This window comes from Spea bombifrons, chromosome 6 (genome assembly GCF_027358695.1).
Source record: "Spea bombifrons isolate aSpeBom1 chromosome 6, aSpeBom1.2.pri, whole genome shotgun sequence".
Lineage (NCBI taxonomy): Eukaryota > Metazoa > Chordata > Amphibia > Anura > Pelobatidae > Spea > Spea bombifrons.
The window spans coordinates 22,541,923-22,568,860 of record NC_071092.1 but is presented as its reverse complement, the minus strand read 5'-3'; the positions used below and the strand labels follow the sequence as shown (position 1 = coordinate 22,568,860).

The 26,938-nt window shown below is 40.0% G+C and overlaps 1 protein-coding gene across 1 annotated transcript; it reads right to left on the bottom strand.

Annotated features, from left to right (window-relative positions):
* Nucleotides 1-20,134: 20,134 nt before the first annotated feature.
* On the bottom strand, nt 20,135-26,363 carry TOB2 (transducer of ERBB2, 2). The gene is made up of 2 exons (XM_053469967.1): nt 26,200-26,363; nt 20,135-21,051 (listed from the first exon to the last, which is right to left on the bottom strand). The coding sequence occupies exon 2, from the start codon at nt 21,044-21,046 to the stop codon at nt 20,150-20,152; it is 897 nt and encodes a 298-aa protein (XP_053325942.1). The 5' UTR covers nt 21,047-21,051; nt 26,200-26,363; the 3' UTR covers nt 20,135-20,149.
* Nucleotides 26,364-26,938: the final 575 nt, after the last annotated feature.

The window sequence follows — 26,938 nt, the reverse complement described above, 5'->3', positions numbered from 1 at the left end:
GATTGTACAAACTCCCAGCAGGTGATAGGCAGTGACAGGAGGGCACTCCAATGTACATACACTCAGAATACCCAAAGTATTAATTGGTCAGACCTCTGGAGAATGCAAGTAGATTAAGGACAAGTCAAGTACTCACTAATACTACTAGTACTAATGTATGTATGTATGTGTATATATATATATATATATATATATATATATACACACATATACACACATATACATCCGTGAACTGCCGCAATGCCAAGGTGAGTTAGAAGGGGAAGGGACCGGGGAGAGTTGCAGACGAAGACGATCACGAAGATCTTCATGGTGTGTGTCTTCGTCTTCGCCTACGTTTTACCGCCGCTGTCTTCTTTTCGGCGTGTCTTCGGAACAAACACGAAAAAACGCACTCTTCGTGTTCGTTTTCATGTTCGCCCGAAGACAAATGCACAAGTCTAGTTTTCACACACTGTTGCTGGTATTTTGGACCATTCCTCCATGCAGATCTCCTCTAGAGCAGTGATGTTTTGGGTCTGTCGCTGGGCAACACGGACTTTCAACTCCCTCCAAAGGTTTTCTATGGGGTCGAGATCTGGCTAGGCCACTCCAGGACCTTGAAATGCTTCTTACGAAGCCACTCCTTCGTTGCCCGGGCAGTGTGTTTGGGATCATTGTCATGCTGAAAGACCCAGGCACGTTTCATCTTGCCCTTGCTGATGGAAGGAGGTTTTCACTCAAAATCTCACGATACATGGCCCCATTCATTCTTTCCTTTACACGGATCAGTTGCCCTGGTCCCTTTGCAGAAAAACAGCCCCAAAGCATGATGTTTCCACCCGCATGCTTCACCGTAGGTATGGTGTTCTTTGTATGCAACTCAGCATTCTTTCTCCTCCAAACACGACGAGTTGAGTTTCTACCAAAAAGTTCTACCTTGGTTTCATCTGACCATATGACATTCGCCCAATCCTCTTCTGGATCATCCAAATGCTCTCTAGCAAACTTCAGACGGGTCCGGATATGTACTGGCTAAAGCAGGGGGACACGTCTGGTCCTGCATGATTTGAGTCCCTGGCGGCGTAGTATGTTACTGATGGTAGCCTTTGTTACTTTGGTCCCAGCTCTCTGCAGGTCATTCACTATGTCCCCCCGTGTGGTTCTGGGATTTTTGCTCACCGTTCTTGTGATCATTTTGACACCACGGGGTGAGATCTTGCGTGGAGCCCCAGATCGAGGGAGATTATCAGTGGTCCTGCATGTCCTCCATTTTCGAATAATTGCTCCCACAGTTGATTTCTTCACACCAAGCTGCTTGCCTATTGCAGATTCAGTCTTCCCAGCCTGGTGCAGGTCTACAATTTTGTTTCTGGTGTCCTTCGACAACTCTTTGGTCTTGGCCATAGTGGGGTTTGGAGTGTGACTGTTTGAGGTTGTGGACAGGTGTCTTTTATACTGATAACAAGTTCAAACAGGTGCCATTAATACAGGTAACGAGTGGAGGACAGAGGAGACTCTTAAAGAAGATGTTACAGGTCTGTGAGAGCCAGATATCTTGCTTGTTTGTAGGTGACCAAATACTTATTTTACCGAGGAATTTACCAATGAATTCATTAGAAATCCTACAATGTGATTTCCCGTATTCTTTACCCCCATTCTGTCTCTCATAGTTGAAGTGTACCTATGGTGAAAATTACAGACCTCTCTCATCTTTGTAAGTGGGAGAACTTGCACAATTGGTGGCTGACTAAATACTTTTTTGCCCCACTGTACATCTTCTGATGAAACAATCTATTTAATAATACCTTATGGTAATAGGCAGGCCCGGACTGGCCATCGGGCACACCGGGCATTTGCCCAGTGGGCCGGGCCACGGCAGGGCCGCATTGACTTAGGGGCTGATGGAGCTGCAGCTCCAGGCCCCTACCCTACCTACGGCCGCAAAAACCCGATGTTTTAATTTAAACCCTGTGCGGCCGCAGACCCCTAAGGCCGGCCATGGTGGGGGCTTCCCGGCCCCTTAGAGCAGGGCCGGCCTTTGGGGTGTGCGACCGCACAGGGCGCCACACACCAGGGGGCGGCGGCGGGGGGCTGTCCGTCTCTGGAGGGGTGCCGCAAGTTGGCACCCCCTGATGAGCGGCACCTGGCACCCCTCCAGAGACGGACAGCCCCCCGCCGCCACTGGATGTCCACCGCTGGAGGAGCAGGCTCGCAAGGGAGCGGTATCGGAGGTCTTTAACAGACCTCCGGTTCCCTTGAGTGATTTTAAGCCGGGTTGAACCCGGCTTAAAATCACTCAAGGGAGCCGGAGGTCTGTTAAAGACCTCCGATACCGCTCCCTTGTGATCCGCGCGGCAACAGCTGCTGTGCGCCGGGATTTGTTGTCAGATCCCGGCGCACAACACTGAAGCCGCGCCCACCGCTGTCCATGCCCTCTGACCCGGAAGAAGACAGAGAAGACAGAAGAACTGAAGAAGAGGAGGAAAAGGAGCTGTAAGGAGAAAAAAGGAAAGGTAGGAACACTTTCAGTGAGAGTGGATTGGTATGTGTGGCTTAGTATATATGTGTGGCTTAGTATATTTGTGTGGATTGGTATGATTGGTATATATGTGTGGATTGGTATATATGTGTGTGGATTGGTATATATGTGTGTGGATTGGTATATACGTGTGGATTGGTATATACGTGTGGATTGGTATATATGTGTGGATTGGTGTATACGTGTGGATTGGTGTATACGTGTGGATTGGTGTATACGTGTGGATTGGTATATACGTGTGGATTGGTATGTGTGTGGATTGGTAGGTGTGTGGATTGGTAGGTGTGTGGATTGGTAAGTGTGTGAGAGTGATGGGTGTTATGCTGTACCATTTCAAATGTCTTTTTCATGATCTAATTATGCTCTAAAAGTACATCGTAACTCCCATCACTCTATACTGTTCCATACAGTGGCAGAGCTGGGAGGCAGAGGCCTTGCACCCCCACCGCAGGACTCCTGAAAGGTAAGTGAACTTCAAAGAGGGAGAGGGTAAATAGTTAGGAGGGGGTAGTTGCGGCGGGCTTAAGGGGCTCTGCGTTAATGCGGCCATAGAGGACCAGTCAGTCCAGTCCTGACTGGGCTTATTTTAAGGTGGGGGCCTGGAGCTGCAGCTCCATCAGCCCCTAAGTCAATCCTTCCCTGCCACAGGTGCAGTCGCAGTTGCTGCTTGTTCCGGCAACAAGGTAAGTAGGGTGAGGGGGGGGGGTGCAGTGAGAAGAGGCAGAGGGGGGTTAGATAGTGAGAAAGGGGGAGAGGGGATAGATAGAGGCGGTACATATTGAGAAGTGGGGAAGGGGGTTACATAGTGAAAAGGGGGAACATAGTGAGAAGGGGCAGATAAGATGAAGAGAGGAGGTAGTGTGAATGCGTATGAGAATGAATGAATAAATGTGTGGATGAATTGTGTGAATGCGTATGGCAATTAATGAATTCATGTGAGGATGAATTGTGTGAATGATTTGTGAGACTGCATTAATGAATGTGTTAATGATTTGTGTGAATGATTAAATGCAAAGATGGTACATGAAGGGTGGGCTTTAACAATAAATAAATAAATAAATAAATAAATAAATAAATAAATATGGGCTGCTCAGGCTTAAATGCCCGGGCCTGGTAATAGGCCATAAGTTTTGGTTTTATTGTTACAAAGGTAATGAACCTATATCTTAGAAGAGCGAGCAAGAAGCATTCAGTATATTGATACTGTGCCCATGAAGTCCCAATTTTCATGCACTGCCCCACTTGTGGGGATCATTTGCTGGTTGGGCAGATCATCTGATCTTCCCTGACCAGCCCAGGTAGCTGTAAAATCAGTAGAAGTGTATATCAGCAATGGCTTACTTACATGACTTTTACTGATGCTTTCTATCTATGTCTATATCTACTCAAATCATCATTACGTTTCACAAGTTAGCTTATGTCTTACAAACAGAACTTGTGCACTGAGGAGCCTTGTAGGCTGTTAGGATTGGGGCCTATGGCACTGTCCAAACAACAGCCACATTCTCCATCCTCTAGTGACATACCCCGATTTGTGACATATTTATTTCCTTTTATTTTACAACCTGCCCCCCCAGTTATGCACATCTCCCTCCAGTTATGCACATCTGCCCCCGGATTTGCCACTCTGCTCCCAGATATGCCTTATACCCCCTATATGTCACTCTGCCCCATCCCAACTTACCAGTACATCCCCACGCTTGTCCCCCATGCTTCAGACCCCCTGGTGTCTAGTGGGGGCAGCTGATGAACGTCTACGTGATGCGCATAGACAACCTCCGCTTCTGCCCGGCACTTCCACTGGGGCTTCTATGACTCAGCACCGGAAGGTCATGTGACGCCCGCGCTCCGTCGTAGAAGCCCCAGCAGAAGTTCCGGGTAGCAGCGGAGGTTGTCTGCGCACATCGCACAGGTGTTCACCGGCTGTCAGACAGGAGGATCCAGGTCTCCTGCAGTGCTGCGGGGGATCTGGATCTTAGTCTTATAGTCAGACCTCTATTTGAGGTCTGATTATAAAACGAGGTTGAATACAAGATGAGGGGTTATTCATCTTATATTCGAGCAAATACGGTATTAAGTGAAAATAAAGCCTTTTCTTTTCTTCTACTGGCATGACTGATCCAAAATCTGAAGTCGGTACCGGATTATAAATGAGAAATTACAGATATAATAGATATGCATACAGTCAACAATATAATTAAGTGAATAACTGACATTAAAAAGTGACCTAAAATGTAATTGATTCTAAAGCAAGCCTATAATTTTGTTAGCAGCATATTTCAAATCCAGTACTTATTGAAAGAAAGGCTGGATGTGTATCATGACCCGTAAATTGTTTAAAAATAACATGTTAAAATGTTTTCACATTAAACTATGTTCATTAAATCAAGTTATATCTGTCAAGCAAAACTTTGCAGGACTGGAAAAATACCATCATAAATCATTGAACGTGACAACGGTATGAAATTACATAAGTACAATACAAGAAGCATTAGTCATGTTGTCAAATGCATAGTTTAAGGTTCTTCAGACTTCATTTCTGTGACCTACTGCTTCTGGCAACATGACAGTATTTATATGGAACATTCAGGTCTAGGAAAAGTGTAACAGCTAACAACTTACCTGCGGCTGCTACAGCCGTAGCCGCCTCCTGCAGACGCTGCCGGACGGGATCCTTGCGCATGCGCACGCCACTCCTAAGATAGCCGTCCATTTACTCCTGTGGCAGTAGACTTTTTTTCTCTCTCATTCTTCCTCCAGTCCTTTGATCTCACTGATGGACTAGAGACACGCAGCGCATGGTGCCATGCCAGAGTATTCAGAAGTATGAAAACCTTCCCTGATCTCAAGTATTGTCATTGCCAAGTGATTTGTTTACATCAACAACTATTGTATCAACAATGGCTCCCTTGCATAATTTTTTATTGATGTTAACATCTTTTCAAATTACGATTATGTTTTGCAAAGAAATATGTAAATCAATCTTCCCAACTTAGCTTGTCAGCTTCTGTTACTGTAAATATTATACAGGTGAGTTTGAGCATTCTTTCTAAAACTAGGGAATTTGTTGGCCTCATATAAATGAAACAAACTTGTGCACCATGAAGCCTTTGATTTGGGGACTCTATTACTGCAGGGGCTTTTAACACATCTGGGCCGCATGAATCTTGATTTTTTTTTTTTTACTTTACTGAAAAGGGTGTGTGACAAACCCTATAGCATGAGGGCCATACATGTCACTTTTAGGGGTCCTAAACACAGTCCTCTAGGGCAATCAGAGTCAGGAACAGCAGCTTTGAACAAAACAGCGCTTTATTTTAACCACTTAAACCCCAAAAACCAAATCATAAAAAGAAAACCTAGCTCCCAATTGGAGCCCTCTCTAACTGAACTATGCTGGTCCGGACTGACCAGCCTAATTACCCACTAACTCAACCTCCCAGCCAGACCCAGCTACGCCAGGCTCTGGAAAACCTCCCCCAGACAGCACACAAAATGTCCAGGCAGGTATTGCCTCACTTGGCTCAGGGATGGTCTTCTTGTTCAGGGCCTCTCCTTGCCCTGGGAGCACAGGGAACTTCCTCTTCCCCCAACAGTCTCTCTGACTATCAGACTCCAGGGATTTTTAATGTCCAGCACCTGTGCCTGACGCCGGCCCCATAGGAATCCCGGCCCGGATCCTGCAGACTTCTTGCCTCCTGGAAAACCCGGCATGGAATTTCCACAAAATGGGGAAATGGAGCATTGGCCCACCCTGCTCTCCAATTGCTCCACCCAAGGGACCCATATTTACGATCTGGATAGCACCTGTACCCAAATGCCACACTAAGCATCTCCCTGGGGTGGTAGATAAATGGAACTGCCTACCATCAGATGCGGTACAGGCTAATTCAGTGAGGGAATCTAAATATCTATAGGATAGAGATAAAGCTATCCTGAATCTAAGAGAAGACCAAAGTCTCATTAAGGTCTGCATTTTTACAGCAGGAAAAATGAGCAGACTAGAGAAGCCAAATGGTTCTTAACTCTCTGATTCTTCTATATGTATACAAAATAGGGGAGCGCACAACATAAAAGGTATACACATTCAGAATCTTGCATTGCTCCTCGAATAATAATAATCAATAAGCATACAAAGAGAATAACATTCAAGGTATAACTATTGGCGATTCCATTACACTATATGGCCATATATTGCTAAGCTCAGTGGGACTGCTTTGCATTTTAACCCAGAGGAGGCTTTAAATTGCCGGATTCCCTTTAGAGTTAAAAAGCAAAGCATTCTCTCTGATTCAGCTCTTTGGTAAGCAATACAGTCATATGAGAGGATTTGCCAAACTTCGGGTACTTTGACGTAGTGGCAGTCCAAGAAATATTTGGCCCTATAGTGACAGAATCCTTTATATTTATGCCATAGAAAGGTGTTTTTTGAATTGTATTTGCTGGTTTTTATGATTCTTCTATGTTTCTAGGAATCTTGTGTTCTAAATGTGGGTATTCTAATCTTACAGCGCACGAGAACCATAAACATGCTTACTCATATCCAGCATGTTTTGCCATGTGGGTTCTAAAATAGTGCATATTTTTCTAGAAGTATATAATTACTAGTGAATTCTAGAATATCGTTTATTATCATATGTACAGAAATAATTCTGTTAAAATTCATATTCAGATGTATAATAACTAATAAAACACATAAGTATGTTTTTATTCTGTTTCTTTGGCATTAAAATGCGCACCAAAAATGATCAGGTATTTAACGTCTGGCCTACCCTCCCCATGTTCATCCAATGGCAGCACGCTGTAGCCATCCCATACACATAATATCATATTCACCTTGCACAAATTCCGCCCTGTGAGAATCTGTCCATAACCTTTTGAAGTATTAAACACAGAGAAATCACACTTTTATCTAGACTCGTGCATTCGTATTCAGGCATGAAAACGAACACGAAGACACACAACACAAAGAATCTTCGCGTTCGTCTTCGTGAATCTACTAATCTCCCTGGTCCCTTCCCCATCTAGCCTACCTTATTTACACAGCATTACAGGTGTTAACGGGAGCCGAAATCCGTAGGTTCGCACGAGGAGTTAAAGGTCTGTGTGAGCGACTATTGGTTGCCGGCAGGGGCCTCCTCTGGCATCAACCACTCAACTACCTATTGGTTGCTCGTATGGACCTTTAACTCCTGGAGCAAGGAGACCAATGGTCTCCCCAGGCCAAGTTCCGCCATCAGGAGTTAAAGGTCTGTACAAGCAACTCTATTGGTCGCTCGTACGGACCTTTAACTCCTGGAGCAGGGAGACCATTCCCAGGCCGAGTTTCGGCACCAGGATTTTAAAAGTCTGTATGAGCGACTCTATTGGTCACCTGCAGGGGCCTCCTCTGACCAAAAATATGAACGTGAAGAATGTACACTAATATTTTCCCGAACCGAACACAGGTACAGGTGAATATTCGTGGAATATGAAGATTTTTCCCCCCACAAAGGCGAAAACGAAGACAAACACGAAGAGTTGGCCGGCGCCCAAGTCTACTTTTATCTGTACTTACCATGTTGCTTTGATGTCCCTCAAATACATTAACATTGCTCTTGTATGGTTATTATTATTACATTTTTTTTTTTAATTAAAATTGAGGTAGCCATCGTGTATAATAGAGAACTTACAGGAAAGAAGTATATGTTATTTGGATACAAAATATTTAGCTTTTAGAATACAGGATCAGGAAAGTGATAAAAGAATTTGATAAGAGTAGGTGATGGGGATATATGTCATGGCAATATATTTGCGTATTTCAGTGCCAAATGAAAGTCAAAATATTTTATGTGAGACATTATCTGTGTGTCTGCCAATCTGTCTTGACAACACAAAACTTCTACCCGATGAACATCTCTGTAGCCTAGATGGCCAGAGGATACATAGTTCACAGTGCTAAGAAAATAATGACAGAAATACAGATAGATGGTATGGATGTATATTTGTGGATTCACTTTGTTTTAACTTGAAATGAATCATTACTAAATAAAAAATGTGTTAATGTGCTAACTTAAAGAGAAAAAATACCAATAAATGTTGATACCTCTTAAATGGAAACACAGGGATGTATCTGTGGGCAGATTTTGGCCCACATGACTAATTTCTATGTTGCAGGGTTCCTGTTGAATTGACGTAACTGAGGTGGCTTCAATTTTTATATCAGGTGCAAAAGGTGTTGCAATACAGGATTGTCAGCAGGGAATGGAATTTCGTGGAAAGAATTGTGAACCTGGTGATTTTATGTTAATGACCACATTAAAGTTGTATAATGGGCACTGATACATGTTTGTCTACAACTGGACCTGCTCCTCCAGCAGCTGGCTGCAGTAAAGTCCATCTCTGTTGGGGAGCACACCCGGGGCTTGGCCCTGGTGGCAGGGTTGGACTCACCCATCGGGCACCCCAGCACGGGCTGATGGTAAGCAAGGGTCAGGGGCCTGTCCTCCAGTGGCAAACCTTAACCACTTAACAGGGGGTACCACTAGAGCTAGCTCCGGGTGTGCACCCTTCCACAGATGGTCTATACTGCCTGCCACAATAAGCAATCAAACGTCACTTTTCTTCAAGGTAATTACTTTACCCATCACACCCCTGAGCTGCCATCACCCCTTTGGGTACACATCCCTTCACCCTAGACTGTCTGGAGTGAAGATGTGAGTATACAGAGAGTGATGGCAGAAATGGGCCCTCAAATGGATTTAATTCTAGACACCCACCCGAAGGCCCGCTACTCCCTTAACTTTATCCCAGACACCTCTTTGAAGGCTCATCACTACCCTGAGCTACCATCACACCCCTGGGGACTCATTCCTTCATCCTGGACTGCCTGTAGTTACATAGCGATCTGGAGACCTCATTGACACATTGCAGAGCATTTAGAGGAGAACTACAAAATGGTAAGTGGTAAAGATTAAAGGATCTTAATATGTAAAGCCTGAAGTGGCAGAGGCTAATACAGTGGGGGAATTTAAACAGTCATGGGGATAGACATCAAGCTTTCCTCACTATAGGACCTGACCACAGACTGATAGGGGTTTAAACATCAGGAAAAATGGACAGACTAGATGAGCTGAATGGTTCTTATCTGCCTTCAAATTCTATGTTTCTGGATCTGGATCTCACATGAAAATACAAGAAAAAAAAACAGAAAATAGTGTAATACGTAATACCAAAAAATATGTTAAATAAGAAAAAGATAGACTCTTACATTCGGTGGGGCTTCCCCAAGCCCATATGTATGCACATATGTCGGAACCAGGACACTTTATCCTTTCAAAATTAACCCTGCGGGGTCAGCGGATTATAAAGAAGGTTGGAGGTTGTAGAAAATATGTTTAATAGGACTTATTCCAACCTACGCAAATAAAATGCAGTAGCTAAAAGTGAAGATAAGAATCCTTTATCTCCGCAGTCTTTCAAATTTGTGGCGTCCCGCCGCGGTCGGGTTTGCGGCTGTGTGTTCAGGGTAATAGGAAACCCCTCCTTCCTTCCGTAGATGTCAGCACGTATGACGCGTTTCTCTCGAGTTCCTTATAAAGGGGTCTGGGTGACGGAGTTCATTATACATTGTCCAATAATGAGATATTTGAATGTCTTTCAATTTATATCGTTATTATTAAGTACATTTCCGACTTCATTAATAGAGAAATAATTAAATATATAAATTCTTTACTACAAAATCACGATCATATTTAAAACCTAAGTGGAATAAATATACGGTACATAAGAAATTTTCTGAATAGTTAATCTTCAGGTAAGTATACAGTTATAATTAAATATCTGTACATATGATTATAAATATAAAATTCATCTATAAAATCATGATTAAATATATAAATATATAAGAAATATTCAATAAATATATCCAAAAAGTTCTGGATAGTTAATCTTAAGGTAAGTATATGATTATTATTTATTTCCCATTAGTGAATAAATATCTATATATAAAAACATAACATTGTTCAGAATCAGAAACCTAAAATGAAATATAAAAAGATCCTTTCTTATTATTATTTAATTTAATAAGAAAATATTATACCTATAAGGTGATGACACACTGTGGTTCTGGACACGATTTCTTGTGTTCTCCTATGTTCTTGTGTACAGTGCTCTTGTCGTGCGCCCCCACAGGGGCAGTTTAAAATGTATACGACATTTTTTGTATGACAAGTTAATGGTTGCTTAATGTCATATTGTTGTTTAGTGGTGAATGAGGAAAAAATTCTTAAAGTTGTTTGTTGTCCTACAGGCCAGGCAGGAGCTGCATCTTTGAAACCTATTGAAGTAGGTTTTTGTTTCTCTTCATTTGTTAGATAACTTTTAACCAGACTCATTTTTAATCTTGGTGCTCCCCTAAAAACAATTTGGGGTCGTTGTCCTAGAACTTCTTCTAGATATGGGTCTGTTCTAAGTGCCAATGTTTCTTTATTACTTTTTTTATAAAAATGTGCACCGCTATAGTCTAAAACCAATGGAATATCTGTTGATGTAGATTTTCTGTATTCGCTCTTCTTATTATCATTATTATGGAGTATGTCACATTGTTCTTTCTGAGCTACTTCTTGTATAATATTTTCTAAGGTTTTAAGGATCATGCTTTTTTCCCCAGAAAGGAATTTTTCAGACGTTTTTCTTGGAGCTCATATTGACCCTTATCTGTGCAGTTTTTCCTCATTCTTAATAATCGGCCCTTAGGGACGTTTAAAAGCCAATGAAGATAATGGCAACTATCTAAAAGAATAAAACCATTCACATCTACTGGTTTGAAATGGGGTTTTGTTTTGATGATAGAACCTTATATATATATATATATATATATATATATATATTTCAAATCAAGGAAAATCCTCCTTGACTTGGCTGTATTATGTGGTGAGCTTAATTCCCCATTGTTTAATGAGTTAATGAAAAACTCTCAGGGGAGCCATTCTAAATAAAGAAAAGATTGTCTACAGTGGGGCAAAAAAGTATTTAGTCAGCCACCAATTGTGCAAGTTCTCCCACTTACAAAGATGAGAGAGGCCTGTAATTTTCACTAGAGCTGAAACAACGAATCGATAAAATCGATAATAATCGATAACGGAAATCATCGATAACGATTTCCGTTATCGATTAATCGAGTGATCAATTCGTTGTTGGAGCACTCGGCTCCTTTTACTTACCTCCGCGAGCGTTCCCCGCTTCTGCTACACGCTCTGCAGTCTCCGCCTTCTTTTAGCTACGTGACGGATGTGACGCGTTCCGGAGGTAAGTATTCTTCATGTCTATGTGCACGGATCGCACAGAGCCACTCGCACAGAGCGAATCGCTCTGTGCGAATGGAGCCACTCGCACAGAGCGGTTCGCTCTGTGCGAGTGGCTCCACTCGCACAGAGCGGTTCGCTCTGTGCGAGTGGCTCCATTCGCACAGAGCGGTTCGCTCTGTGCGAGTGGCTCCATTCGCACAGAGCGGTTCGCTCTGTGCGAGTGGCTCCATTCGCACAGAGCGGTTCGCTCTGTGCGAGTTCGCTCTGTGCGGTTCGCTCTGTGCGAGTGGCTCCATTCGCACAGAGTGGGTGCAGGGCAGAGTGTGAGTGTGGGGGCAGGGCAGAATGTGGGGGCAGGGCTGGGTGCAGGGCAGAGTTAGAGACTGGGTGCAGGGGCACAGTGCAAAGTGCTGGGTGCAAAGTGCCAGTGCTGGGTGCAAAGTGCCAGGGCTGGGTGCAAAGTGCTGGGTGCAAAGTGCCAGGGCTGGGTGCAAAGTGCAAAGTGCTGGTGCAAAGTGCTGAATGCTGGGTGCAAAGTGCTGGATGCAAAGTGCCAGGGCTGGGGCAAAGTGCTGGGTGCAAAGTGCTGGGTGCAAAGTGCCAGGGCTGGGTGCAAAGTGCTGGGTGCAAAGTGCTGGGTGCAAAGTGCAAAGTGCTGGGGCAAAGTTTCTTGAACAGTAATAGTCCACCTCTTTTCAGAATGTTTGGGGTTATTTTGTTTCATAAATATTGTGTTTGGGTTCTTGTACTTTGAAAATATTGTTTTTTATTACATCATAACAAAATAAGAATGTTAATGTAAATTTTAAGTTGTTTTTTAACATCCAGTTCATTAAATTCTTTTAAATAAACGAAAAATTTGCATATTGTTTTTTTTATCCGATTAATCGAAAAAATAATCGGCCGATTAATCGATTATTAAAATAATCGTTAGTTGCAGCCCTAATTTTCACCATAGGTACACTTCAACTATGGGAGACAGAATGAGACAACAAAGTACATAAATCACATTGTCTGATTTTTAAAGAATGTATTTGGAAAATTATGGTGGAAAATAAGTATTTGGTCAATAACAAAAGTTCATATCAATACTTTGTTATATACCCTTTGTTGGCAATGACAGAGGTCAAACGTTTTCTGTAAGTCTTCACAAGGTTTTCACACACTGTTGCTGGTATTTTGGACCATTCCTCCATGCAGATCTCCTCTAGAGTAGTGATGTTTTGGGGCTGTCGCTGGGCAACACGGACTTTCAACTCCCTCCAAAGGTTTTCTATGGGGTTGAGATCTGGAGACTGGCTAGGCCACTCCAGGACCTTGAAATGCTTCTTACGAAGCCACTCCTTCGTTGCCCGGGCGGTGTGTTTGGGATCATTGTCATGCTGAAAGACCCAGCCATGTTTCATCTTCAATGCCCTTGCTGATGGAAGGAGGTTTTCACTCAAAATCTCACGATACATGGCCCCATTCATTCTTTCCTTTACACGGATCAGTCGCCCTGGTCCCTTTGCAGAAAAACAGCCCCAAAGCATGATGTTTCCACCCGCATGCTGCACCGTAGGTATGGTGTTCTTTGTATGAGTTTCTACCAAAAAGTTCTACCACAGGGTGAGATCTTGCATGGAGCCCCAGATCGAGGGAGATTATCAGTGGTCCTGTATGTCTTCCATTTTCGAATAATTGCTCCCACAGTTGATTTCTTCACACCAAGCTGCTTGCCTATTGCAGATTCAGTCTTCCCAGCCTGGTGCAGGTCTACAATTTTGTTTCTGGTGTCCTTCGACAGCTCTTTGGTCTTAGCCATAGTGGGGTTTGGAGTGTGACTGTTTGAAGTTGTGCCATTAATACAGGTTTGAGGTGCCATTAATACAGGTAATGAGTGGAGGACAGAGGAGACTCTTAAAGAAGATGTTACAGGTCTGTGAGAGCCAGATATCTTGCTTGTTTGTAGGTGACCAAATACTTATTTTACCGAGGAATTTACCAATTAATTCATTAGAAACCTGGTCAGGTTCTATGTGGGCAGTGTGAATGCCAGGGCTGGCTTTGGGTTGTGCAACCTATCATCTATGCCTGTAGTTTTATCTCTTGCTATGTTTCCATACATTATTATTGTATACCTGAAATACGGGATTTGTATGTCTGATTCTATGCCTCCAGTGCCGAGTTCACATGTGAACAATAATAACAATATATATAATTGGTAACAGCAATCCCACTCCTATCATGCCAAGTCAGCTAGTACATGCTGGAATCTGGGTATGCCTGGGCATGATAGGAGTGTGATTGCTGTTAATTATATATATATATATATATATATATATATATATATACACACACACACACACACACACACACACACTGCTCAAAATAATAAAGGGAACACTTAAACAACACAATGTAACTCGAAGTCAATCACACTTCTGTGAAATCACACTGTCCACTCAAGAAGCAACACTGATGGACAATCAATTTCACATGCTGTTGTGCAAATGGAACAGACAACAGGTGGAAATTATAGGCAATTAGCAAGACACCCCCAATAAAGGAGTGGTTCTGCAGGTGGTGACCACAGACCACTTCTCAGTTCCTATGCTTCCTGGCTGATGTTTTGGTCACTTTTGAATGCTGGCGGTGCTTTCACTCTAGTCTACAACCCACACAAGTGGCTCAGGTAGTGCAGCTCATCCAGGATGGCACATCAATGCGAGGTGTGGCAAGAAGGTTACAGCCCAACACGGTGCAGGACGTTTGGCATTTGTCAGAAAACACCAGGATTGGCCTATTCGCCACTGGAGGAAGGCATTGATGCTATGGACTGGCCCGCCCGTTCCCCAGACCTGAATCGGATTGAGCACATCTGGGACATCATGTCTCGCTCCATCCACCAACGCCACATTGCAACACAAACTGTCCAGGAGTTGGCGGAAGCTTTAGTTCAGGTCTGGGAGGACATCCCTCAGGAGCTGTTCAAAACCTCATCAGATGTTCAAACAGGCGTTGTAGGGAGGTCATACGGGCACCTGGAGGCCACACACACTACTGAGCCTCATTGTGACTTGTTTTAAGGACATTACATCAAACTTGGATCAGCCTGTAGTGTGGTTTTCCATTTTGATTTTGAGTGACTCCATATCCAGACCTCCATGGGTTAATACATTTGATTTCCATTGAGAATTTTTGTGTGATTTTGTTGTCAGCAACATTGGATCTGAATTTAATTTCTGATATATATATATATATATATATATATATATATATATATATATATATATATATATATATATATATATATATATATATATATATATATATATATATATATATATATATATATATATATATATATCAGGAGCTATGGAAACTTGTTCTCTGGAGTGACAAATCACTCTTTAAAATTGGAAACAATGATGGACAAATCTGTCTGTGGAAAGCCTTCCCAGAAGAGTGGAGGCACTTTCATATCACTGCCCATGCTTTTGAAGTGGGATGTCCAACAAGGTCTTATAGGCGTGACAGGCAGTGTCTACATACTTTTGGTCGTAGTGTAAATGTAAAATATATCTATGTATATTTTTTTCCACACACACACACACATTATTGCCCTTCCCAATACTTTGGTAAGAAGGCATATGGAATAACTGACAAACTGCAGAATTTAAAGATTCTATTTAGTATTTTATCCGTTTAAACATTTCCCTAAGAATACATTATGAAAGACCAGCACTAACTAGTGTCTACTGCAAGCAGAGTTCACTTTTCCATAATGCAGTTAAACAGAGAAAAAAAAAAAAATAAAAGTCTAATATGCATGATGGAAATTCAATTTAGTACCTCTTGCAAGATTAACTAGTGACATTCCTTTACAATAAGTGCTTAGGCTGAGGGAATCACCTTTTCCTTCACGGTTTTGTGAGCAAAAGGAGTTAAAATCATTGTCAGGGCCACATCAGTAAGTACTTTCTATTATACATTGACCTGAAGGACACCTTTTGTCAGCAAACAGGAACATGCATCTCTGTGTAGAATAAATGTGGTACACAATGTGTATAAAATAAAAAAGCAGTCAACTTAATTATCATGCTTTTAATACAAACTTAAAAAACTTTGGAACAATATAAACTGTACATCTGAAACTGAACACTCTATTAGGCCATCGAATATTGCACAATGTTCCAAAAAATACACAAAGAAAACAAAATCAAGTAATTTATAATTTTTCAGTGACTAAAAAAAAAATTCTCCCCTATCCTTCGACCTGCGTTAAACGAAAAGGAAGGTAAAACAATTGTTATAATGTAACATTTACAATATTTTAATCAATATAAAGTTTATATCTTTAATTCTCAGTTCTGTACAAGATTAGACACTGTTTCCGCTTAAAGAGAGGCAGTTTTCCGGAGTCCCCCCACCCCATTTTATTTCTTGAAAAAATATTTTGTTTAATTTTTTTCTTTTTTTCTATATAGTATTTTTCCTGTATTCATTAAGAAAGAAAATACCTTAACAGAAGAACTTTATCTTAAATGTACTTTAGAAATATATATATATATATAGATTATACTCCTCACATTTTACAAATGTAGCAAAAAAAATTTTTTTTTTTTTTTTTTTTTTTTTTACAAAACGCAAATGACAAAGGGAGTAGTGTTTTGTTTTTAGCTTTTCCAAAAAGTTGCTAAGTGAACAAAAAAAAATGTGTAGCAACCTAACCTCGTAGTAGTTTCACACTTGTGAAGTATACACCTCAAAAAACAAAAAAGGTACAAGTGGTACTGACCCACTGACATTGCAAAAGGCAATGTTAGTCTCTATTTATGAAGTGTTTGTAGCAGTGAATACGATTTTATATTATTTATTGTGTGTACACAACATAGGTAAACCTTTCATGAAAGGGATGTACATTAACACAGCCAAGTTATTTAAAAAAAAATTAGTAATTAATAAAATTATGGAGTAGGAACAATCTGAATAAAGTCATATTGTTCCAGAGATGAGTTAGCCATCAGTTTCCTTAAGTGTATCATTTTACTATCATTAAAAGGAAAAGTAGTAGAAAAAAAAAATCTATATAGCAATTTCATCAATTATAGCATGTACCAAAAATATGTCCTGAATTAAAATGTCAAGGGACATATACAACTACATTCCGTTGTGCTATATATTGTGTAGCAAGATCTATTAATTCCTTTTCATTAAAGATATGCGAACACCTGTCAAATCTGACTATTGGAGCATGATGCCATATTTCAGAGGAGGACAAAGGAAAATTCCTGTAGCAGATCACAATCTACTTATTAAGTCTGAATTTTTAAAACAGGACAAATACTGTTAGAAACACATTTAATCCCCCTCCTCCATTCAAACTGTATGGGCACTGTTTAAATAAATAACAAAAAAAAGTATTCTTTCAGAGTATTATGTATTCAGACTGCTTAACACTAAATTATTAGCGACAGTCAGAATTTGTCCTGAGAATTAACCTGCATATTATTATTTTCTGGCAGTTATACATGGTTACTTGCTACAAAGCAAACCCAATGCAAAGTTATCACACCTAATAACATAAATGTATAGTATATATGTGCACACACACGCACACATATATATATACACACACACACACAGAGAGACACAAACTGGGCATTTATAAAAGGCAAACATGGTGCAGACAGCTAATGGGGGGGGAATCAGCAGGAGCATTAAACTGGTTTCTATGCTACACATTTAGGATTTTGAGCTATTTTTATAAAGACCAACTGTTGAGCATGTATGGTTTTCAAGATTGATAGGTTTTTAACAAGGTATAAATTTCCCATTATTGGCATATTTTCATTTTTCTTAAGGATTTTCATTCTACAGACAGCCAGTGGGCCATAATACTGCATTTGCTAAAACAGTTGGGCAAATGTATGGAGTTAAAATGGAATAAACACGCAGCTGAGAAAGAAAAACATAGTGAGAAGGCTTCCAAGCAATCAATAGAAATGAACGGGTCTACTGTAGACCAAAAATCAAATAAGCAACAATAAAAATGGTTTCTAAACACGACCCTGAAAATCATAGTTGCCTAAGGGTATACGTAAACAAGAACTATCTTTGCAGATACCTCAGATTATCATCTTTGTAAATATATGTGTAGCTTGTGATCCATACTATACACGCCATTAAAAGGACATACTTTTGCTGGCATTACTAGTTTTATGTTCAGTTAGCCTGTCTTTGACTAAGACTAAGGAGCGTGATACTAAAAATTAAATGGGGGGGTGAAAAATCTCAAAAAAACATTTTTTCCTTGGGTGAGATATGCCATGTATAGGATAAGGATTAATTATTGAAAGCACGTCCGGTGCAATGGAACAATCCGATAGCTAAGCATCTTCCACTTGTTGGTATGATTATAAGACTACATTTCAAACTGCACCAGAACCATCTTTTATACATAACCCTCACCGAGTTAACCAGTTTTCAAGGGATTAAAGTTTCAATAATGTCAGTATGCCATCACAGAGTGCTGCATGTCGCTCTGCTCAATGCTCATTTGATTCTCTGTCAAGAAAAGTGTAGATTCACTTGCAGGCCAATCATCATACCTGCAAGAAAATGAAGCACCCGTTTAATCTACACATACAAGCAAAACACTTTTGGTAGGAAATGTATAGATTAAAGTTTACTTGTAGCAGACTTCGTCATTTATACAATTGTGGACGACAGATCTATTTCAGTATTGACATTCATCACTGCTGCATAGCACCACGTCAAGCATGCCATCTTTCCGAAATAAACGAGCCTTTATACTTTTAGCGGATGAGGATTGAACATTAAGCACTTTGTTTAGAAAAAGAACTTTAAACTCCCAGAATGCCAAGTATGAGCTCTCTGCAGAAAAATCTGTAAAATCCAACATGGATATCAGCTTTCAAATGCAGTTATTTTCCTCCTCAATAATAAGCTTCAACTTCGACCGTTAGAAAAAAAGCTTTTGATTTTAAAAAGAGGCTGGCTTGTGATTTTTTTTTTTTGGCTTTTTACTTTGTTATTTTTTTCAAATATATGTTTGCTTACGGATCATTGTGATGCTTATTCCAAAATCTTAGAAAATAAAATAAATAAAAATTGATTTACAAACAGCTTTAAAAAATATAGATATTATATAAAACATTTGCTAATATATTATCTTTTTCCATTAACTTGGCCCTTTCGGCCTTTCTTGGACATGTAATTGATGACATACATTTCACATACTTAAATATGCCTTCGCTGTGAAGGGGTTAAGAGTAAAAAAAAAAAAAAAAAAAAAAAAAGAAGAAAGTTGTCATACAAACAGGTGAAAGTATTCTATGGTTAGGCCACTAGTCTAAAGCAAAACGCAGAGTATTAATACTGGTAAACAGAGCAATGTTAATGTTTGCATTTGAAACCACTTTAAAAAGTGCACACAAGGGTCCTTAATTGTTCAACTGTGTAAAGGGCTTCATAATACCGAGGGGGGCATCTAAAGGCTTTAGGGGATTTTTTTTGCCACGCGCTAAATGGTTAACACCTTCATGGACTAGTAATAACGCAAATCAAATATTAATTCATGAATTTGTTTAAATTGTTAGATGTGTTTTAACCGCTAGTTAGGTTCTGAAATAGATCAAGTGTTTTAGTTGTGAAGAATGATTATTCGCCAAGGGTCGTTTCCTTGAGCGCCTTAAGTTTTAGTGTTATTTGAATTGCATTATGCGTGTACACTTTTTGTCAACATTGCATGGTCCACTCAGAACAAAATCCCAGTCTCCCCTTTTTTTAGGTTTCTTTGCAGGGCCTTAATGCGGTTTAATTATTTAAAAATATGGACTGAAGTGGTGATATAGAAACAACCTAAGCAAACAAAGAGGGCAGAGTGCCACATCAATATAACAGTTGGGGTTGATTCTCTTCAAAGCTGGCAAGAAATAATCCCACAAGAGCATAGATTGTTCAAAGCAGCACAGTATTGAAGCCAGTCACTATTCTTCTCTGTTGATGGGGAACTGCTGCTGACACGACTGTTCAATGCATCCATTGCAGGTCCTGAAAACAGCAAGTTTAGTGCTTGTCTCAGGAGGAAGGGTATTAATGAAAAAGAAAAAATACTTTGATACATCCAAGAAAGAAATCTGACGTACTAATCATAGAACCTGTATGTATGTATCTCTTCTGGTAAAAAAGGTGAACTTCACAAGTGTCCAGTAGCAACACATTCCAATTATGTTTTCTCCCAGTAGATAAAAAATATGTTTGTTTTTTTTAATACGATTAATGTAAATTATACCTTGCTTCTTTATCTTATAAAAAAAAAATATTCAAAATAACCTTAATTTGCCAGGACTACAGGCTGGAAGGGCTGGCTTGGGTAAGGAAGGTTGAAGTTCAAACCTTCCACAAAAGGGGATTTATCAGAAAAGAGATTGCTCCCAGCATTGAAGGGAGTAGCAAACTGGCCAGGGCTTGCAAGGTTCTGGCTGTCACCATCATAAAAAAGCCCTGGGGCTCCATTGAAGACAAACTCCTTGGCATTGGGGGAGAGCTGAGATGGGGGACCCTGTGCTGGACTGAAATTTAATGAATGCATTGACAAGGAGAGGCCCTTATGCTTCGCAAGGTTATTGGTGGGTGACCTTGCTATGCGCTGACCTCCCTTTTTCATCTTGGTAGACCCAAATTTTGTGGCTGCAAAGGTTGCAGTAGTAAAAGTAATAGGCTGGGTGGCACGAGGGATGAAAGTGGGGCTTGGAGACTGGCCAAAAGATGGTGATGGCGAGTTGGACAGAGAAGCCTCCTGGTTTGTTATTGGGATGAAAGCCTGAGCCTCAGGATTGAAGCTGCTCTTTATTTCTTTGTCCAACTCATTGCTACTCTCGACATCTTCCAGATACAACACTTTTACAGATCCTTTCTCGCCAATCTGATACGACACTTCAAATGGATCAATCCAAACACTTAGTTCTTCTGGGACATTTGCTCGAACATCTTCTATGTCCAGCCCACTCCGACGTGCTGCCTGCTCTACCACTGGATCTACAGTTTCGCCAATGTGAACACAACGATAGCCAGATCCTTTAAGGGGCTTCTCAGGGTACCAGTGACCTTCGTATTTGCCTTTTAAAAGCCGTTCAAGCTCCTCCCCAAACAGGTCTGCTCTTCTTCTCGGAAGCTTATTGTAGAGATATGAAATTATGAAATTGAGGGCGACTTTAATTTCTAGATGCATATTCTCTGGAACAAAAAAAAAAAAATACACATATATAAAGATTACTTAAATTCTCCACATACTCAAAGTGAAGTGCCAAAGACTGCTGATGCGGGCACATTTATAGTTATTTTTATTATATTTTTCTGATGACATGTAGTGCATTGCATAATAAAAAGATCCTGCTCATAAATTTCCTTTGACTTTCATGGTGCAGCTTTGGAATTTCTACTATGTTAGACTACAGTAAAACATTGCATTATACCCTACAACCATGTGCACTGAAGCTAGGTTTACAAGAAGGGAATATTGCTTATGTCAATAGAATGCATAGAAACACAACACGTGAATACTTGTCGAATTGCTTTTCTAAAAAAAAAAAAAAAAAAAAAAAAAAAGCCATGAAGAAGAATCACATCACATCACTTAATAATCATACACCAGCACTTCTCAGGGTTGGCTACCCAGAGCTCTACCCATATTGGGGGTTCGACTTCATGACAGGTTGGGTTAGCCATAGTCATGTGTGCCGTGCTAGGCCCAAACACCCTTTAGTGGATGAGAACCGGGGCTTCAACTAGAGACTTCAGGTATGTTAATAAAAATACAGAATTTGGCCCATCTTCCCTGACGTAAGACTCAGGTCTTAATCAGTCCTTGATGTGGTCTTAGATTCAGGATAGCTTTATGCCTATCCCGTGCCTATTTAAATTCCCTAACTGTATAAGACTCTACCACATCTGAATGGATCCTGTTCCATTTATCTACCACCCTCTCCGTAAACTAAAGCTTTCTTAAATTACAAGTCTGACTCTGTAGTTCTAGATTATATTGTAAATTAATATTGGATTTAAATAGATTTGTCTCCGTAATGTTATGATGTTTGAAGTTTATATGAGGAACTTTGTGCACCCCATGAAGAAACAGCCTACTTTTCCGGGCCTGCACGAACATATTACATTGTTTCTCTGCTTTTGTGAATTGGGTACTTTTTTTGTCTCAATTAGGAGAATAGAAAGATTAAGCTAAATATTCATTTTCACATCAACATACCTGGGATAATGTAGCCCTTCATGCTTTAAACTATATATCCACATAACTACATTGAAGAAAAATAAATCTAAACTGTTTAAACTAGTTATGCTGAAAACCGCAAATATTACAGTTTCATAGGAGTTAACTCCATTTCTATTAATATTAAGTTCTTAAAAATAGTGCCCTCGGTTTTAACAACCTCTTACACAAACTCACTCTTAATACTTCTTTTTAGTAAACTGAGCATTGCTTGTTTGCAAAAAAATATTTTTCTTTTTAAGAATGCTTACTTTGTGTATCGTCTAAGTTAAGGTTCAAGAGAAAAGTGCTTCTGCTTCCATGAAGCCGAGCTCAGTGGCAGATGTTGCCAAAATTGTATATAAGTTTCCCTCATTCCCCACCTTCATAAGAAAGGTACACTGAAAATAAAAACCTAATGGGAGCAATGGTTCCTGGGACATATGTATACCTAAATATGTATAAGCCTAAAATCGTAAACAAAGCTTTACCTACAATTGTACCAAATATTGCATGCAAAGATTGCCACAAAACATTTAGCTAGTGCTTAGGATAACTAGAAAGGGTAGGATAATGAGAACTGCATACATTTGCATTGGTACTTAAAACCAAAGTCCTGTGTATTAAACAGAATGGATAATCTTGGATCAGTGTGAAATAATTAATGTTGGAAGTAATAAAACTCCAATTTAAAAACAAACAAAAAAAACTGAAGTCTGATTTTGTAAATTAGAATAGATAATGAGTACATATTTGTACATGATATTATTTGAAGGTGATCCAACTGGTTTGGTGACCATTGGTCTGACATAGTCTTGAAGGTATTTAAAATTAATCATAGTGTTGTATCCTGAAGTGTTTTATTACTCATTTTCCAGGGTACATATTTCAAGGAAAAGTAATACCTTGATATTTTCCCCAACGTTTCCCACCTTTCAGTAAAATTACCACTTTAAAAAAAATAACCAAGTTTTGTTTTCAAGTCAATTCTTAATCCGAACAAAATGTTTTGCTAGGTTGAAGCCCGTCTGAGATTCAGACACATCCAGTGCTGAGCACACAACTGTGACCACAAACAAAAACACACCCAGACACCGGGCAGTGACAGGTTCCAGCGGAGTCCAGGGTTTTCCACAACCTAGTTGAATCGTCCCAGTAAAAGGAAACGGTCCCATTCATAGGTTTCAGCACCACTCAACTCATTTATGAAAAGACATTTAGCTTGTGATTTAGTGCAATTGTTTTTTTTTAATTTTAAAATAGAGGATTAATCTTACAGATAATGGCATGTGAAAAAAATGGTTTTCTGATCTGAACCCCCCCCCCCTTAAATCAAGGCTGAACCAAGTCAGCATTTCCTCGAGATTGTAAGCTTGTTTAGCAGGGCACTCCTCACTTGTTTATGTTATATACTATACTAATTGTTATGTCGGCTACCCATTGTACAGAGCTAAGGAATATGGTGGCACTATATAATATAAAACTAAATAATTAAGATGTTCTCCCGGGGTGTTAATATGTGTATAGCTTGTTTTAATCCATGAACATTATTATGTAAATTCATGCAGTACATAGAACCTTAAAATGAAAGGTGGGTTCCTTATCTGTTGGAATAAACAAGTTAAAATGTTGACATAATGGGATGCGGAGGAGGTTTTTATCCCCAGGAGAGCCTGACATGTATTATACACTACTGCTTTAGGTATTGTGTGCTAATTGCATGTCATATTATGGAGGATAAAATACTGTGTTCTGCTTATTAAATGAAAGGATAGAAATGTAGATGGGTTGCTTATGTAGTTTTTTTTATTATTATTATTATTATTATTGTGAGTAATTGAATACAAGTAGATGTAGCTACTTCTGCTCTGTGCAAGATCATTGTGAAAAATATTATTGTTGCACTAATAGAGTGTTAATAGAGATATTTAGGCCAACTTCACACTTCAGATCACAACAATAAAAGCAGACAATCTTATTGTTGCATATTGTATTTAATATTTTATGAAGGACAACTATAGTTATTTAGTGTAGTGTAAAGAAATATATATATATATATATATACACACACATATGTATATGTGTATATATACATATACATACACACACATACTTGGGTACATTCCTCAGCCAAACCAAATCAATAAGTAAGGAGGCACAACATTTTTTTTTTTTAAGGAATGCAACATTACAAATGAGACACACAATACTTAAGTAAGCTATGATTTTATGTCCTATTTCAAACATAGCTTTCCTTAAAAGATAGTTTCTGCTCTTTTACTTGTCCGTATATAAAAATTGCAAGGAAACTGCTCCATATGGAATATAAAAATGTAGGACGCAATTAATTAGAGAAAGAAATCTGCTTCTAGGGTCAAAATAGTTTTATTAAGGAAAAGACAATATACAGGGAGGAGGTTCGCAGCAGGAACCATTTTAGAACAGTCTTATTCTGGATGGCTGCTTCATCCTAACCCCTTCAGCACCAGAAAGTCCAGCTACACACTGGAAGGGGAGTGGGAACAATCCACCAATCAGAGTTAGCGTTCAGAAGCTCTTTTAAAGGGCTGGTTCAGCTGACATTAAATGGCTGTTTACACATTAAACAAGGTGAGGGGGAGGAGGCCAATAACCTTGTACTTTGGGTTCTCCTTTCCTGGGTTTCATGGACCTTATTTCTATCTAATACACGACCAATAGACCTCCGTGACAAATCAAATCACTGATTCCACTAATCAGTTATGAGACAAACAAGCTGAATCAAATGACTAATGGTAGATGAAGCAGTTGGGGTAATAAAACAAAAAGTATAGTACATAAAAATATCTGTTTCTGATTTAGAAAAGAGCAACCAGATATGGACATCTCACACAGAATTCTCTTAATGTATTTTTTTTTTCAGATGAGTATTGTTTACCCTGTGCCACTTCATCTATAAAACTACCCAGAAAGGTACACTGAGCACTCGGGTGAATCCGAAACATTTTGGTCAAGATAAACCACTAAAAATATCCCAGCGGGCACAGATATTCTTAACAAAAAAAAAAAAAGCAGATGTTAATGGGAAAAAAAAAAAGACATAGCAGCTGACTCGCTTGGCCAGCAAATCTGGATTCATCTGGTTTGGCTGGTAAACAGGAGGATTATTATGGGGTGCAAGAATAAATATTTGTTAGTGTATTTTTATATTTGGATAAATAATTTTCTTTTTTAAAGGTAACAAAGAATATTAAACTTTCTTCTAGAGCAATACAGACCAGGCCTGTGACAAGGAGGGGAAAAAAAAAAACATTCGAGAGCCAGCAACTCCCACACTGGCAGCCATATTAGATTTAGGACAGAGAATTTATGCCTTCATTGGCACATCAATTTTAAAAAACAATATAAATATTTCAGACCTGGTTACAAATGTATCATTATAAAGATGTCAATGGGGGAAGGGAGACTACCCTGTAACATGTATATCGAGTCTGGAATATACCATAACATTAAAAAAGGTGTGACAGGAATGGTATATATTTACAGAGAAAATATAGATCGTAAACCCCAAGTGTTCTTCAGGGGGCTCATGGATGTATACATATTTAATAAGTTGTTCGGCTCCAGGAGTAGGCAGCTGTTTAATGCTCCCAGAAAAGTGAGAGGCACAGAGCCTGTTGACAGTAATCTAAAACCCATCTAGACACCTCTGATCCTCTAATCCCTGTGGATATTCCCTGCACGGCCACTGAGGAAGGAGGAAGGCTCCATAATGCTTCAAGGCGATGACAGCTGGGTGGGAAATGACGGAAAACACATTCCCAGCTAAAGCACTGCTCATACACAGTGCCGCCTGAATAGTCACCGAATAATAGAGACATTCGGTTCAGTTTTCGTGTCGCCTACTCAACGACAAGTCACGATATAAAAGGACAAGTACGCGGCCAACCCCAAACACATTATTAACCAGAACATTCACGACAAACAAAAAAAACCGAAGCTTCCCAAAAAGAGTCACACGAAGTCGACTTTGAGGGATGCCGCGACAGGCTATTAATGCCACCCTCTATTCAAATGCCACCCTAACAAACGACGACTTCCAAACGGTAACGAGACAAGCTGTTTCACCCCCAAATGCTTACTTGGTCGGCAAATAGGTGTCGGAATCCTGCTGCTGGATTTGGTTCTGCAGGAGGAGGTGAAAGTATACTTTTAGGGGGGCCCCCCTTTATTTCGAATTTTAGGATCTGTTTCTTGGGGTCGACAATCCCGCTGCCTCCCTCCTCCTGGCCCAAAGTGAAGGAAGTCAGGGGAAAAGTTTCACCCTTAGCAACCCTGCGGAAGGATCCCCCAATGAAACACAGAAACACACACACCCAGGGTGATGCGGCCTGGGGATAGTGCAAACCGGAACTAATTCTCGAAGCCTCCACTGCAAGGTTAACAGCTTCAGCGCCACGTACATGCGCAAGCCGTAGACGTTCTAAATAACATATAGAAGTAAGCAGGTGCTATTTAAAAACTTACATATGTGCCTTTAAGTAATCATTGTATTGAAAGATAACGTACAGAAGTGCACAATTTAATAACAAATGTCAGAACGTTATAGAGAACAAAATGTGTTTTGACCCAAAGCAATTTTATTGACAACATAGAGTTAATCCCTCTTGTGTGATAATTGAATACTTATTATACTTATAATACGAATTAATAATTGTCCTACGATTAATACTCAGCAAAAAAAACCCTCCACATTATCTTTCGCACAGCTGACAAAATGTATCCACTGACATTAACCTGTCGCCACGTCTAGAACAGATGTTTGTGACGGAAGGTCAGAACAGCCAACAGCTGTGTGGGGGGCCAAAATAATGGGGGACG